Source organism: Pituophis catenifer, unplaced genomic scaffold (assembly GCF_029215685.1).
Source record: "Pituophis catenifer annectens isolate HBS135680 unplaced genomic scaffold, rPitCat1.0.hap2 SCAF_7, whole genome shotgun sequence".
Taxonomy (NCBI): domain Eukaryota; kingdom Metazoa; phylum Chordata; class Lepidosauria; order Squamata; family Colubridae; genus Pituophis; species Pituophis catenifer.
The window spans coordinates 49,524,510-49,537,064 of NW_027256887.1; the positions used below are offsets into that span (position 1 = coordinate 49,524,510).

General features: G+C 34.8%; 1 protein-coding gene across 1 annotated transcript in view; it reads right to left on the reverse strand.

Annotated features, from left to right (window-relative positions):
* Positions 1-2,818: 2,818 nt before the first annotated feature.
* PPFIA2 (PTPRF interacting protein alpha 2) overlaps positions 2,819-12,555 on the reverse strand; it is a 201,399-nt gene continuing 191,662 nt past the window's right edge. The window contains exons 24-32 of the mRNA XM_070947496.1: positions 11,896-11,958; positions 10,995-11,024; positions 9,371-9,546; positions 8,999-9,096; positions 8,159-8,334; positions 7,998-8,066; positions 6,778-6,937; positions 5,765-5,861; positions 2,819-2,860 (exon numbers count right to left, since the gene is read on the reverse strand). Of these exons, the coding sequence (XP_070803597.1) occupies positions 5,803-5,861; positions 6,778-6,937; positions 7,998-8,066; positions 8,159-8,334; positions 8,999-9,096; positions 9,371-9,546; positions 10,995-11,024; positions 11,896-11,958 (831 nt within the window). The 3' untranslated portion in view covers positions 2,819-2,860; positions 5,765-5,802. The remainder of the gene's footprint in view (positions 2,861-5,764; positions 5,862-6,777; positions 6,938-7,997; positions 8,067-8,158; positions 8,335-8,998; positions 9,097-9,370; positions 9,547-10,994; positions 11,025-11,895; positions 11,959-12,555) is intronic.

Below are 12,555 nucleotides of genomic sequence, written 5' to 3' on the forward strand. Positions count from 1 at the left end.
GGGAGGAGGGTCAAGCAAGCACCATATCCCTTTATGAGTAATTTGTTGGGGGCTTTCATGTAATGAGGATATTTGGGAGGGGATGAAAATAGCTTCCTCTTTCATTCTAACATCCTCTTTTGCTTTATCCTTATCTTAGAAAAGTGCTAGAAAACAGATGGCGTTTATGAATTGTCTATTTGCTTGCAAAGAATTTTGAAATAAGTTGAGGGTTGTTCAACCTGCTTGTATGGAAGTCAGTAAAATTGCTTAATTGAAAATAAATTTGAGTAAATCTTTTGTCTCTCTTATCCTCTCTCTCGCCCTCCTTTAATCTAACATGTGCTGAGAACTCTTGCAGTCAAATTTCAATTCTCTGGAATGAGTCCAGTTGCTTTCAATGGAAGTTACTGATTAATACAGTACAATTGCAAACTAAGGAATCCCCCTTTGATTAAAAGGAGAGGCCAAGTTTTCTTATGTGTTAAGCAAAGATGGGTTTGGACAAGGTAGCTGTGGGCAAGTACAGTAATCCTTTTTGGGGGGTTGAGGGGGTAGTGGGATGAGTTTTAATCCAAAGGCTACGTGGTCTCTGGCTTCCTATACAGACCCCACCATTATGTTTTCTTAAGAAATAATGCTCTTTTTCTTCTGCTCTTCGCTCAGCAGCCTAATGACGCAGAGCACTGAATAGTATTTACTGACAGGGGAAAAAAGATCAAGCCAACATGAAAAAAAAATGTAATTCACAAAACACTTGGAACAGAAGTGTAGAGCTGTAGCTCCAGGCTGGTAGATTGTAGATTATGAATTCGTCATTTCAGCTTTAGAAAAAACATGCCCTCTTCTGTGCCTCCACAAGGATCATAAAGGTAAGGCAGAGAACAAATTAAAAATTAACATGTATTTTCTATCTGGAAGATGTTCAGCTGGAAAAGACACAGTAGTGAAATGAAAAGAAACATTTTGCAATACAACTAGAACGAGTTGAAATTGGTGTATTTCATACTACTGTGTGCAAACCACTTTAAATTCAGATACTTTTGAGTAAATCAAGTTATTCAATTTTAAAACATTGTATTTCAAATAAGAAGCTAATATTTTGAACATTTTAGAAAGGAATTGATCTCCGATACAATCTGTGATATGTAATAATCATTTTGAACTCCAAACAACTGCTTCAAACTCAAAATGGGGTCTCTCAAATTTCCAAATCATTGGAATGGGAAACATTCTGTTCTTTAATAACCTGATAAATAAGAATGTCTTGATTATATCTGTCACTTAAACAATGTTTGTCTTTCAAAATTAAGGTTGGAACCATGATATATGCAACTCTACCACAGACAGAACACATAAAAGAGTACTGATTTTATTTTATTGACAAGGGGGAGAGAAAAAAAATCGGTCACCATTTAGTTAACTGAAATCTGTTTAAAATTTTAAAAATGCAGTAAAACAAATGCACGTGCAGATGTTTTGCAGATAAGCCTGCTGAAGGACAGGACTTAAGCTACAATAAGATCAACCAGGCAGCAAGATTATTAGCAAATAGAGTAGTTAAATTACATTATTAAATAGTTCTTACTTTGAAACTTCCAATATAACAAAGGGCAAACATCAATAACACCATCAAATAAAACCACAGCAGATAATAGTTTCTCCTCTAAACTTCTATACAGTATATAATAACTGTTTTGTCTTTTAGTTATTTCCTCTGATAAAGTTGACTTCAGTGAAGTCTCAGCAAGGCCACTTTTGAATGAAAGCCTAACATTAGACAAGCAGCTGTTCAATACCCTATTAAAATGAAGACATGGAGGGTATTGTTATACAACTGAAACGTTGAAAATTAGATTTATTTTCTTTTCATCATTTTGTTTAAGGCCAATTTTAGCTAGCATGTGAAGAATTTTGGGAAAAAAATACTAGCAAAGCTAGCTGCTTCTTGGTAATTGCGTCTTCGTAGCCATTGAGGAAAATGTCTCTTGCTTTTGTTCTGATTTTTGCAGTTTTTCTTCATGTTGGTTTTAGAAAAAAGAGCAGTCACAGTGCTTTTCTACAATTTTGTATGCATTTCTGTGTGTATACGTATATGTGTTTGAGAGTTCTGTTTTGCCTTTATAGGTCCATTTTTGGCTCAAGTTTCATGTTTAAATCTTTTCCCTCTTGATCATTAGAGGCAAGAATTTACTTTAAATAATGGTATATTTTTTTGAAAAAGTAGGAACATGATGAAGCATCTAATAACTTTTTGCTATTCAATATCCAATTGACTTTGCTACAATTCAAAATTGTAAAAAATAGTGGAATGAAAAGATACAAACAGTATACCTGACAATGTATTTGCCAAGTGTTTGCACTAAGACCCCATGTACCACATATTTTTTTAAAAAATCATATTTATATCCATTTACATGAGACACATATTAAAAGAAATTCCACCATAAATACATGTAATTCTAGTATATTACAATAAAACAGATGGAACACGTTTCAAAATGAAGGCCCCCTTTTAATAAAAGCATTATTTCTGCACATTGGCCAAATTTGTCATGATGTATAATTTTAAAAATTACTAATTATTATTAATTAAATTACATTAGATGTGCAATCTGGACAATATTGTTGCTACACACTATTCAGTCATTTCAGTGGAGTTTGTGACCAACTTTTGTGTCAACTCCACAGAAAGGATGAAAAATTGTGCAACAGTGTATTTGGCAGGTTGCACAATACAACTAAATATGTAAAAAGATCACCACGCATTTTAGTTTGATAAACATTTATATTTTCTTCCCTATTACCCTGTTCTTGGAATAAAAAGCTTCTTAAGATGGTGGTAGTGCACTTCAGGTAAAATAGAAGAAAGAGGTGGCATCTAGAAGTAAGGAAAAACAGTTCATTTAATTATAACATTTACACTGATATAGATTCTTTTACAGTAATAATCTCTGGCTAGCAATTGTAAAATAAAACTTAATTGAGGTGGGAAAGAAGTAAGGCAGAGTGAAGATGGGATATCAGTATAAGTACATGGTAGAAGATTCACTGGTTGCATTTAAACTCATCTCTAAGAATAGCTAAAATAGCTTGAAGAAATCTTGTAATTTTCTATTTGGTTCAAAAACTAATCTTAGAATAACATGAAGTAGAAATGCTTATGCTATATATTGAGGATGTAGATACAGTTAGATTATCTGGAAAAAATCTCAGTAAAACCAATGGAGTTTATTTATTAAAACAGTTGTAAGGGATTACAGTTTCTTTGTGTCTTATTTTTTCTTTTAAACACCACTACCTTATTTTGAAAAAAAATAAAATAAGGAAAATTATTTTGTTTTGTGAGAGTACAAATTTATTTTAATGAATAGCATGTTTTAATAAAAATACTGAGATTACTGTTCTCTAGTAGGAAGATTATAATGTTTAAGAAGTATTTTAAAAAATATACGCATTTTGAAAGATGATGTTTTCATGATTATAGGATTTGTGTAGTCATTGCTGGACAAAATATCATCATGGTTCTAATGGTGCTACTGCACTGGACTGTGAGTAACATCACAATTTGAACAGTAGTAATTATAAATTACCTGGATAAAAGTTAATTTTTGCCTACATTTCCAAAACTAATTATTGTTTTTTTTTAATAGCAAATCAAGTTCTTTATTCCGCAACCCCATGCTATACTGTTTACTGTGAACAGCATTTGGGTGCAGGGGTTAATATCAGATAGGAAGAAAGCAGCATTCAGCAAGTGAGCAATTAGTATAGAGGAAGATACAATCAGTATTTGTTAGTTTTTTTTTAAGATTATAAACATTATACCAACTCATAGAAGAGAATGTGGGGTGAGAGGCAAGAAAAATAATTTATAATTTTCAGAAGACAGCTTTAGTTTGGCCAGAGACACTATTGGAAGAACGAGACACACACTTAGGAGATAATTTTAAGAACATAAAATATTATTGGATCCTGATTTTTTCCAGCTTTCAAGGAGCCTAGTGGGCCTACGCAATGTACATCAAATTTTGTATTGAAAGAAATGATTGCCATATAACGTGTTTTCTAGAGAAGCATTATTATCAAATGTCTTCAATGTTATGACCAAGAGTTTGTGTAGTTCTTAGTGCTCTCTGAACTTTGTTGTTTGCTTGCAAATGTTTCATTACTCAAATAGGTAACATTATCAGTATGAGTATGAGGTCTGCTCTGAGTGGAAGGTCTGCTCTCGTGTGTGTGTGTGTGTGTGTGTGTGTGTGTGTGTGTGTGTGTGTGTGTGTAAATTTACTCTGCCAGTTTTGATGGGGGTATACTTTCCTCTATTGGAGCAATAGTTTGTTTTCCCAATTTGGCCATCAATATATATACAGTATCAGGTATATCAGAAAATAAATAAGAATTGTTTGTTATTTTCTGAAGAAATACAAATAGGACAGGGGTGGGTTCTAAATTTTTTTACTACTGGTTCTGTGGGCATGGCTTGATGGTCATGTGACAATTCTTTAGGATTTAGCAGAGGTACTGGTCTACCAGGCTTTTAACTGCTTGCAGAACTGTACTGGTCTACTCATTTGTTTTTGGAGGCACCAGTCTATCCATTTGTTTTTGGAGGCACTGGTCTACTCATTTGTTTTTGGAGGCACCACTCTACCACTACATTGCCTTTTAACACTGATCAGCTGTAGGGCGGCCCTTTGAAGCCCCGGGGGCAAGAGTTTAAAGTTTTTTTCCTTTTAGCCGATCTGCTGGGACTCAGGAGGCAGCAATAGATTGGGGGTGGGACCAAATAAAAGGTAAGAATAACACGGATGGGGGTGGGGCAGAACCGGTTCAGTGACGTCATATTGTCACCGCTACCGGCTCGGCGGAACCCACCACTGAAACAGGATCTATTATTGGGTCCAGAGGTAGCATCAGAAATGTAGCTGCTACAAAATGACTGAAACTGGCCTCTGCTCCCCTCTTCCATTCAATCATGTTCCATTCTCTGTGGCTCTAGAACATGGCTGAAACTGCCCTAAAGTGTGGCAAATTTTGTATATCCTTCTAAATATTTGCAGTAATCCTTTGGATGTCAGCGTGAAACAAGCAGGCACAACAAAAATGAGTATGAAAGCTGTATCTTAAGGAAATTAAGATTGAAGAGCCCACCTAGGATATGAAATATCAAAAAAGTTCTTGGCATGGAGGAATAGTTTATCATATGTATCTTGTCCATCTCAACCTGAAATATTACAGCCAGTGATGGGATTCAAATAATTTAACAACCGGTTCGCCCAGGGTCAGGTTGGCTGTCATGGGAGGCGTGGCCCATCCCCGTCCTCCAGCTCCACCACACATGCTGGATGAGCCTCCCACAATAGCCAACCTGATCCTGGGTGAACCGGTTGTTAAATTACACCGCCCCAACTATCAAAGTGGATCCTGGGTGCTGTGGTACAATAGAGAAACGGGCAACAGAGCGGCCGGCATGAGGGAAGGAGAAGGAGCAGGGAGAAAAAAGAGGGAAAACGGCCTTCTCCTTCCCTTGTGCCGGCTGCTCTGTTGCCCGTTTCTCCATTGCAGCACAGTGCAGTGCCCAGGATCCACTTTGATAGTGAGGGATGGGTAATTTAATGACTGGTTTGCCTGAACCGGTGAAAACCGGCTGAACCCCACTACTGGTTACAGCCCAGGTCACAGGTTTGCCATGCACAAGCCTCCAGCAGTAACCTAAAGTATCCCTGTTATTTCATTTCCATAAAGAATGCAAACTTTCATGTATTTTTGTCTGAATACTCACTTCAGTTCAGTTCGGAGCTCTTTTTCATGCTAGATATGTCAACATGAATATGTGCGAACTGTAGAACTGTCTAACCTCTGTAACCGAGATGAAGCAACTGCAAATAGAGATCCAATAATATTAAGAAACTTGAAAGAAGGTGAAAAACATCATTAATGGAGGTTTTTCTAATATCATAAATAGCTGTGAATTATTTTATTTTACCTTTAAGATTATTTAGTTCAATTGCTTTGTTTCCTCTTTTAGTCTTTTGCCTAAAATAATGTTATTTCATCATATATATTAACAAACGTACTTGCCTCCATGATATATAAAATCAAGATCAAACAATATATTTCATATTACTCTTTGAATGGAAGGCAGGTAGGGTATATTTATTCTACTTCAGATATTTATCTGTAGGCTAAATGTTCAAGTGGAGCTTATGTTCATATGTCCAAACTGCATAGCCCATATAAACTCCAAACCTGAATATGTAATTAGAATTTTTATTTAATACCTTGTGTGACCTACAGACATCCAGTGGAGCTGGAGACAGGGAGAACAGTCCACCTGTGTCAGGTGAGAAGGCTCCCTTGGGATTTCCAATAATGCATTAATCCAGTAATGAAACAAATCCAGTATCGGATAATGTGCTTTAATTTAGAAATATGAATTAAATCATTAATAATATTTAATTAGCAACTGAAACATTTAATTTTGGGTCAAGTGTCTTGAATGGGAGATCTATATTGTTTTTTTGTATTCACACATATCTTGCATATTTTCTTCATAACAGACATTTTGCTAATAATCAAACATTTTACAAGCAGAATGTTAATAGTTTAAAACATTATTTGAAAACTTAACTCCATTTTCCCATTGCCTTTTCCCTGCCTCTCAAAGATGTATTTCTTTTACTCTTTATTAGCTGTGAAATAGATGTAATTGATTTGAATATTTTACATTAAACGTAACTAACAGCCATGCAAAGCTGGAACATTCGTTTTGAAAGTAGCTGTTAATTGGCTTACCATCAGTTGCCATTTTTCGTGACTGTCCTGATGTTGTAGTTAACCTAAACCCAGCTGGCAGTGTTTCTGAAGAGCCAGGCATCATGCTGATTCCATGAACTTCACGTGGAGGAAACTGTCTTCGCCAGGAAGAACCCTGCCTAAAATTCTTGTCATCACTCTGCAACATACAATATTTTATTTTATTTTATTTTAGTAAAGCTGAAATCTTTTCCTTGGACTAGCTGTCATTTTGAAATGTTATAATCAGGAAAGTAGATTATTGCCTATTAAAAAAGGTTTTTGCAAACATGTACAGTATACTATGTAAATTTTTATTTGGTTTCTTTTTGAAAACAGGTTAAAAATTTGTGCACTCGTTACATCTGTAATGACATAGCCAGAGTACACTGACAATTACAAAAACTTCAGAATATAACAAAAGTAATGACAGAAATATTAAACAATTAAATGGTTTTCATTTGATTTAGCAGTTGTGGCTAAGAGGGCCTTTGCACAGCTTTGTGCACTATCAAGAGACTCTGTTCAGTCACCCATACCCTAGTCATCCCAGAATGAAATACTGTTAACGCACTGCATATGGAACTGCCCAACTAATGGAAATGCAATGGTGCAGGCAAGTTACGTGTGCTCCCAAAACAACACATCGTACTTCTGTTCCATGAACTGCATTGGCTGCCAGTTTGCTTCTGGATTTAATTCAAGGTGCTGGTTTTAATTACTGTTGTAGTCTCATAACTAAGGAAAATTATATGGCTAAAAGAAACTGGTAGTATATCGTATCACTAATTGCAGGTATATGTCTTAATGTACATATTGGCAATTTGGACTATTTCTGCAAAAATATCATGTATTAAGTATCATAAGACTTCATTTTGTCAAAGGACTACACTATAGGAATTTTGCAGAAATAAGCTAGTGACCTGTTTTCTCGTTGGATACACAACGTATTCTGAATTAATGTGACTACATTCTTCTTTTCTAATAAAACCAGCATAGCCATAATATCTAATTCCTGCCTTTCTCTATTTTCTCATCTATGTATAAATAAATTTGCAATGGTAATAATGTTCAACCATCTATTTTAAGGTATTTAAAATATGAACAGAGAATAATAGATGTTTGTTGTTTCTATAAAATATATGAAATTTTATAGAAACAACAAACATCTATTATTCTCTGTTGTTCATAATTCATTATATAAAAATAAGACTACTTACTTCATCAAGGCGTCTACCTGTTCCTAGTGCCAATAAATTGTTGTATTCCCTCTCGAGAATCTGCCGTGCCTATGGTTAAACAAATCACTCAGTAGAATAATCTAAAAAATACTTCAAATCCTATGGAAATTGAACAGGTTTTAAATAGTTAATTTATGTACCTGGGTATTCTGTGTTGGAATCTGTAACAATAAGGCTAAACTGCTATAATCAAAGTTATCATCTAAGGCTATGAGTGACCCATGCACACCACTTTCTAGCACATTGTTTGCATAATCTCGTAATCCAATTGCTTGTATCCAGCGTATAACTCTGTCATTGCTCCACACCAACACATCTGTAAAAAAGACAAAAAGGATTAGGGTTAGGGTTAGGGTTATAGGGTTAGGCTAATAACCAAATTTTTAAAACATAAGAAAAAAAGATCTGAGCTAAGCCAAACATAGCTATTTAAAATTATATTATAGTCCCATAATACTGTTAGACCTGTTCCAAAATGTAAAGCATTTTTTCCATAAAATGGATACATGAAATTTCTAGTGACAAATTCATCTGATGTAGCAACAAAAATTTATGTTGTTTATATTCTCTAATGATGTAATTGAAAAATACTTCAGTACAAATCTAATTAATTATGAAGCTAGATGCCATTTTTAATGTTTTCCCTTTTATATTGTCACACACATGAAAAGTTACAAGGATGAGTTTATACTGATAAAGCACATAGACACCAAAAGCCTATCCAATGTTAATCATCTCTAGATTAACAATGTTAGCTGTTTAATGTAATGCCATCTATTAGTAGTTTTCCATTACAGATTGATAACTATTGCTAATAGATAGATATTACTTGCAAACATAAACCTCTTACTACTTACTTATTGTTTTAGTTACCATTTTGTCACCTGCACTTCAATGTACTTTTATGAGATTGTTTCTGTTTGGAATATTTTATAGGATGAGCATTCAGAAAAAACTATGTTATGTTAGTAAAGCATTACCTTTTATTTCATGCTGACTTGCTTCCCTTCTCCTTTCTAATTCTTGTCTATCATAATTCAGTTTCTTTAAACACATGATTCCATATTGCAGACTTGTTCTGTTATTTAAAAAAAAGTAACATAACATAAGGCAATTGGAAAGTTTTATTATTGAAAATTCTTATCTGGTTCCATAAACACTGGAACTATTTTGGAGCAAATAATTTAGAGTGAGAGAAGAATGCAGAAATCATAACATTAATATGTTGACTATTAGGGTGATTGATTATGTTTTTATTCTCTCATATAAATATATATCATTCATTTAGGAGTTGTACAGACCTCTATGAGTGAAGATTATGCATGCCCATTATTAAAAATATTATAACTTACCGATGAAAGCTATCCACCATTTTTAAATGTACACGGAGATCTTTTTTTGTTAGATGATCTAACATCCTTGCATCCACCAAACATTCCATGAAGTAACTTCGGTACTGTGGTAACCCTAGACTGGGAAGCCATTCATTACCAATCCATTCATGGTTCATATCACCATAAGCTAGGGTCTATGGGGGGAAAAATAGGAAAACATAATGGTTACCTTATTACACCAAACACTATGCGCGCACACACACACACACACACACACACACACACACACACACACACACACTTCAGTTCTTGGATGAGAAATGTTTTCAAAGAAAAAAAACTAGATTTGAAATGTCTGTGGAGATAATCAATTCCTGAAAGTCTCTAAGCAGCTTACAATTTAAAAACAAGAATAGCAAAGGAAGAATCTGCCATACCTTACATGACTTCATAGCTAAAACTACCGCAAAGTTCAGAAGAACACATTTTAGAATTCCTAGCCAATTCCTAGCCTAGACATCAGGTTAAAGAAGTGCATTATAGGTGAACAGCTCTAATTACATGGCATTCCTACTCCAATATGTCACCAGGTAGCAACATCTAACCAACTTTCGCAGATCTAAGAAATGAAGTGGGGTTGGTCCTAGTAAATACTTGGATGGGGAGCTGGCTAGGAATTGTGAAATAATAAGCATTTTGGAATAAGCAAAGGTAGCTTACTTCTACAATATACAAAGAATACTGTATGGATGCCATGCAACAAAGGGAATAGAAGGAAACAAACAGGAAACCTATCTAGAAAAAGTGATTCTGGATATGGGAAGAAAAAGATAATATACAACATCTATTTAGGGACATGTATTTCTGCCAAATGAAGCTGTTCATGCAAGCAGTATGAAGATAAGATTTATTAGCTGTATTCATTTACAGTATAATGCTAAAAGCAAATTTAAAAGGGGTACATTTTTTGTGGTGGTTGGTTTATTTCATAGTTGTGGAATCATTTGTGAAATAACTAGCATAATTAGCACAATCATTACTTAGTGTAATTATGTTGCAAGGTATTGTCAAAGCACTTATGCAAAGAACTGCATAAATGGAAAGTATTGATATTCATGTGAAAAAGGGGTTTTTACCAGAGTAAAAAAATTGTGCTAGCTTTGGGATCATAGAACACAATTCAATGACTTGTACCTCAATCCAATAAAATTATCATTATAGGTACTGTTGTAGGTATACTAATTTTGTCAAGCTGTAACAGAATACTGATTGAGTTGACCCTGTAGCTGCTGTAATATGTAAACTTTCCTACTTGCAAATTATAGACATACAGAATTACAGATCCTTTTAGTATACGGCCATTCAGAGAAACAAAGGAAATAAATTTTGCAGTAGAGCTGTGCCAATTCATCAGCTAATTTCTCATCTTCAGCTCCTAAACTTCTCGGCTTAAGACTAGATTAATGTGAAAAGTACCACATTGGTGAACTCCCCCAACTTGTCTATTGCTTGTCTATTAACTGCACTCTATAGTTTAATCAATGTGCTCTCATCTATACAAGGGCTGATCATTCCTATTTCCAGAAAATGAACCACTGTTTGTCATGTTAAAAGAAAAAACATGAGAGGAAAAGGGTCATACCTGAGCCCAGCTGCCTTCCTCACTGTCTTTCTGCAAGTTGAACAGAACCATTAGCAATGTTAATTAAGAACAAAAAACAGAACATTTAGAAACCAATAAATAAAGATATAAATAGAGCAATACAATATATCTTTATAATCCCATATTCTTTTCCAGGTTGTCATAAAATTTGGTCAGGAGGAGAGGAAAAGAGACAGTAAACAAGCCTCTTTTCAGCCCAGATTTTTCAGGATGCCTCAGGAATTCTGGGAGTTGAAGTCCACAGGTTGTAAAAGAGCCACATTTGCCCACTCCTGCCCCAGGCTGAAAAATTACTAGTTGGTGAGTCAGTTGACAATCATGGGCACCAACTGATTAAAGCTTTTGCACCATGCCTCTTTCTCTGGGCTTTTGAATTGTCCGCAAGCTTTTGTAAAGCTTGAACAGGAAAGGTAGCCTCAATATATATGCATTGTGGACAATCCCATGGCAATCATCCAAACTATCTAGCAGCTGGGCCAGCAAGCTACTGACTGCTGTCCCCAAGATATCCTGGCCAGATATCCCTGGTTGCCAAAGGAATAGGTTTGGGAAGTGCAATGTCAGAGCAACTTGTTATGATAGCTTTCTCTTGAAGCTTTCTAAACAAGGTGGGATTTATACATAAATATGCACTAAACAACTGAGGATTGATTTGATTTCTCAATTTTAATGCATTTGTATTTATTTTGATACAAATTATTTAATTAGTTTATAATTATTTACAACACATTTCAGACATTTCCATAAAATAGCCTACACATATGGAGCTTATTGTGTAAAACAAAGATCACTTTGTAAAATTACCATATTATATTTAGTAGTCCTAAAGATTTCCTATGATGACACTACAATAACAATAATAGGCAATATTAGAACTAACCGTTTTGGTTGGAGCTGCAAGATTTTCCATTTCTTCATGGGTTACCCAGACGTTGCCTGAGGGCTATTGTCCATGCCCACAGGGTCAGGCAAAATCCATATTAGGTAAGCAGTGTTAAAGAAGAAAGGCAGCAACACTGTAAGTTAACAGCATACAGCATCAAAATGAGCACAACCACATTCTTGTCTCAGATGAGGTACAGCTAGAAAGCACTGTTAAATAGCTGCTTTCCCCCTGCAATTTGAAAAAAATCCCTCAGTTGAATTATTCTGATATGGAAGGGAGCATCTGCATTCTATTAAAAAAATATGAGCAAATAATCCCTACCACTTCTATTATTGTCTTCATAAGCATTATTAATTTAAAGCAGTTTTATCTGATTTCATCCAGATACACCGGAACTGTAATATCTTTAATTTCTATTCAGCATAGCCAACAATTCGAAATGTTAGATTTTGCAATCTCAACAAATCTGGATCTCATTAGATTGAAGAATACTGGTTTTTATGGAAATAACATTTCACTGAATCTAAGGATATACTGTACATATTTTAAAACACAGAAATTGCCCTAGAAATATGTAGTCCTGCATATGGGAAAATCATCTGTGAAGTTGATGCAAGAGATACTGTACTTTCAACTGTTGTTACACATGACCTG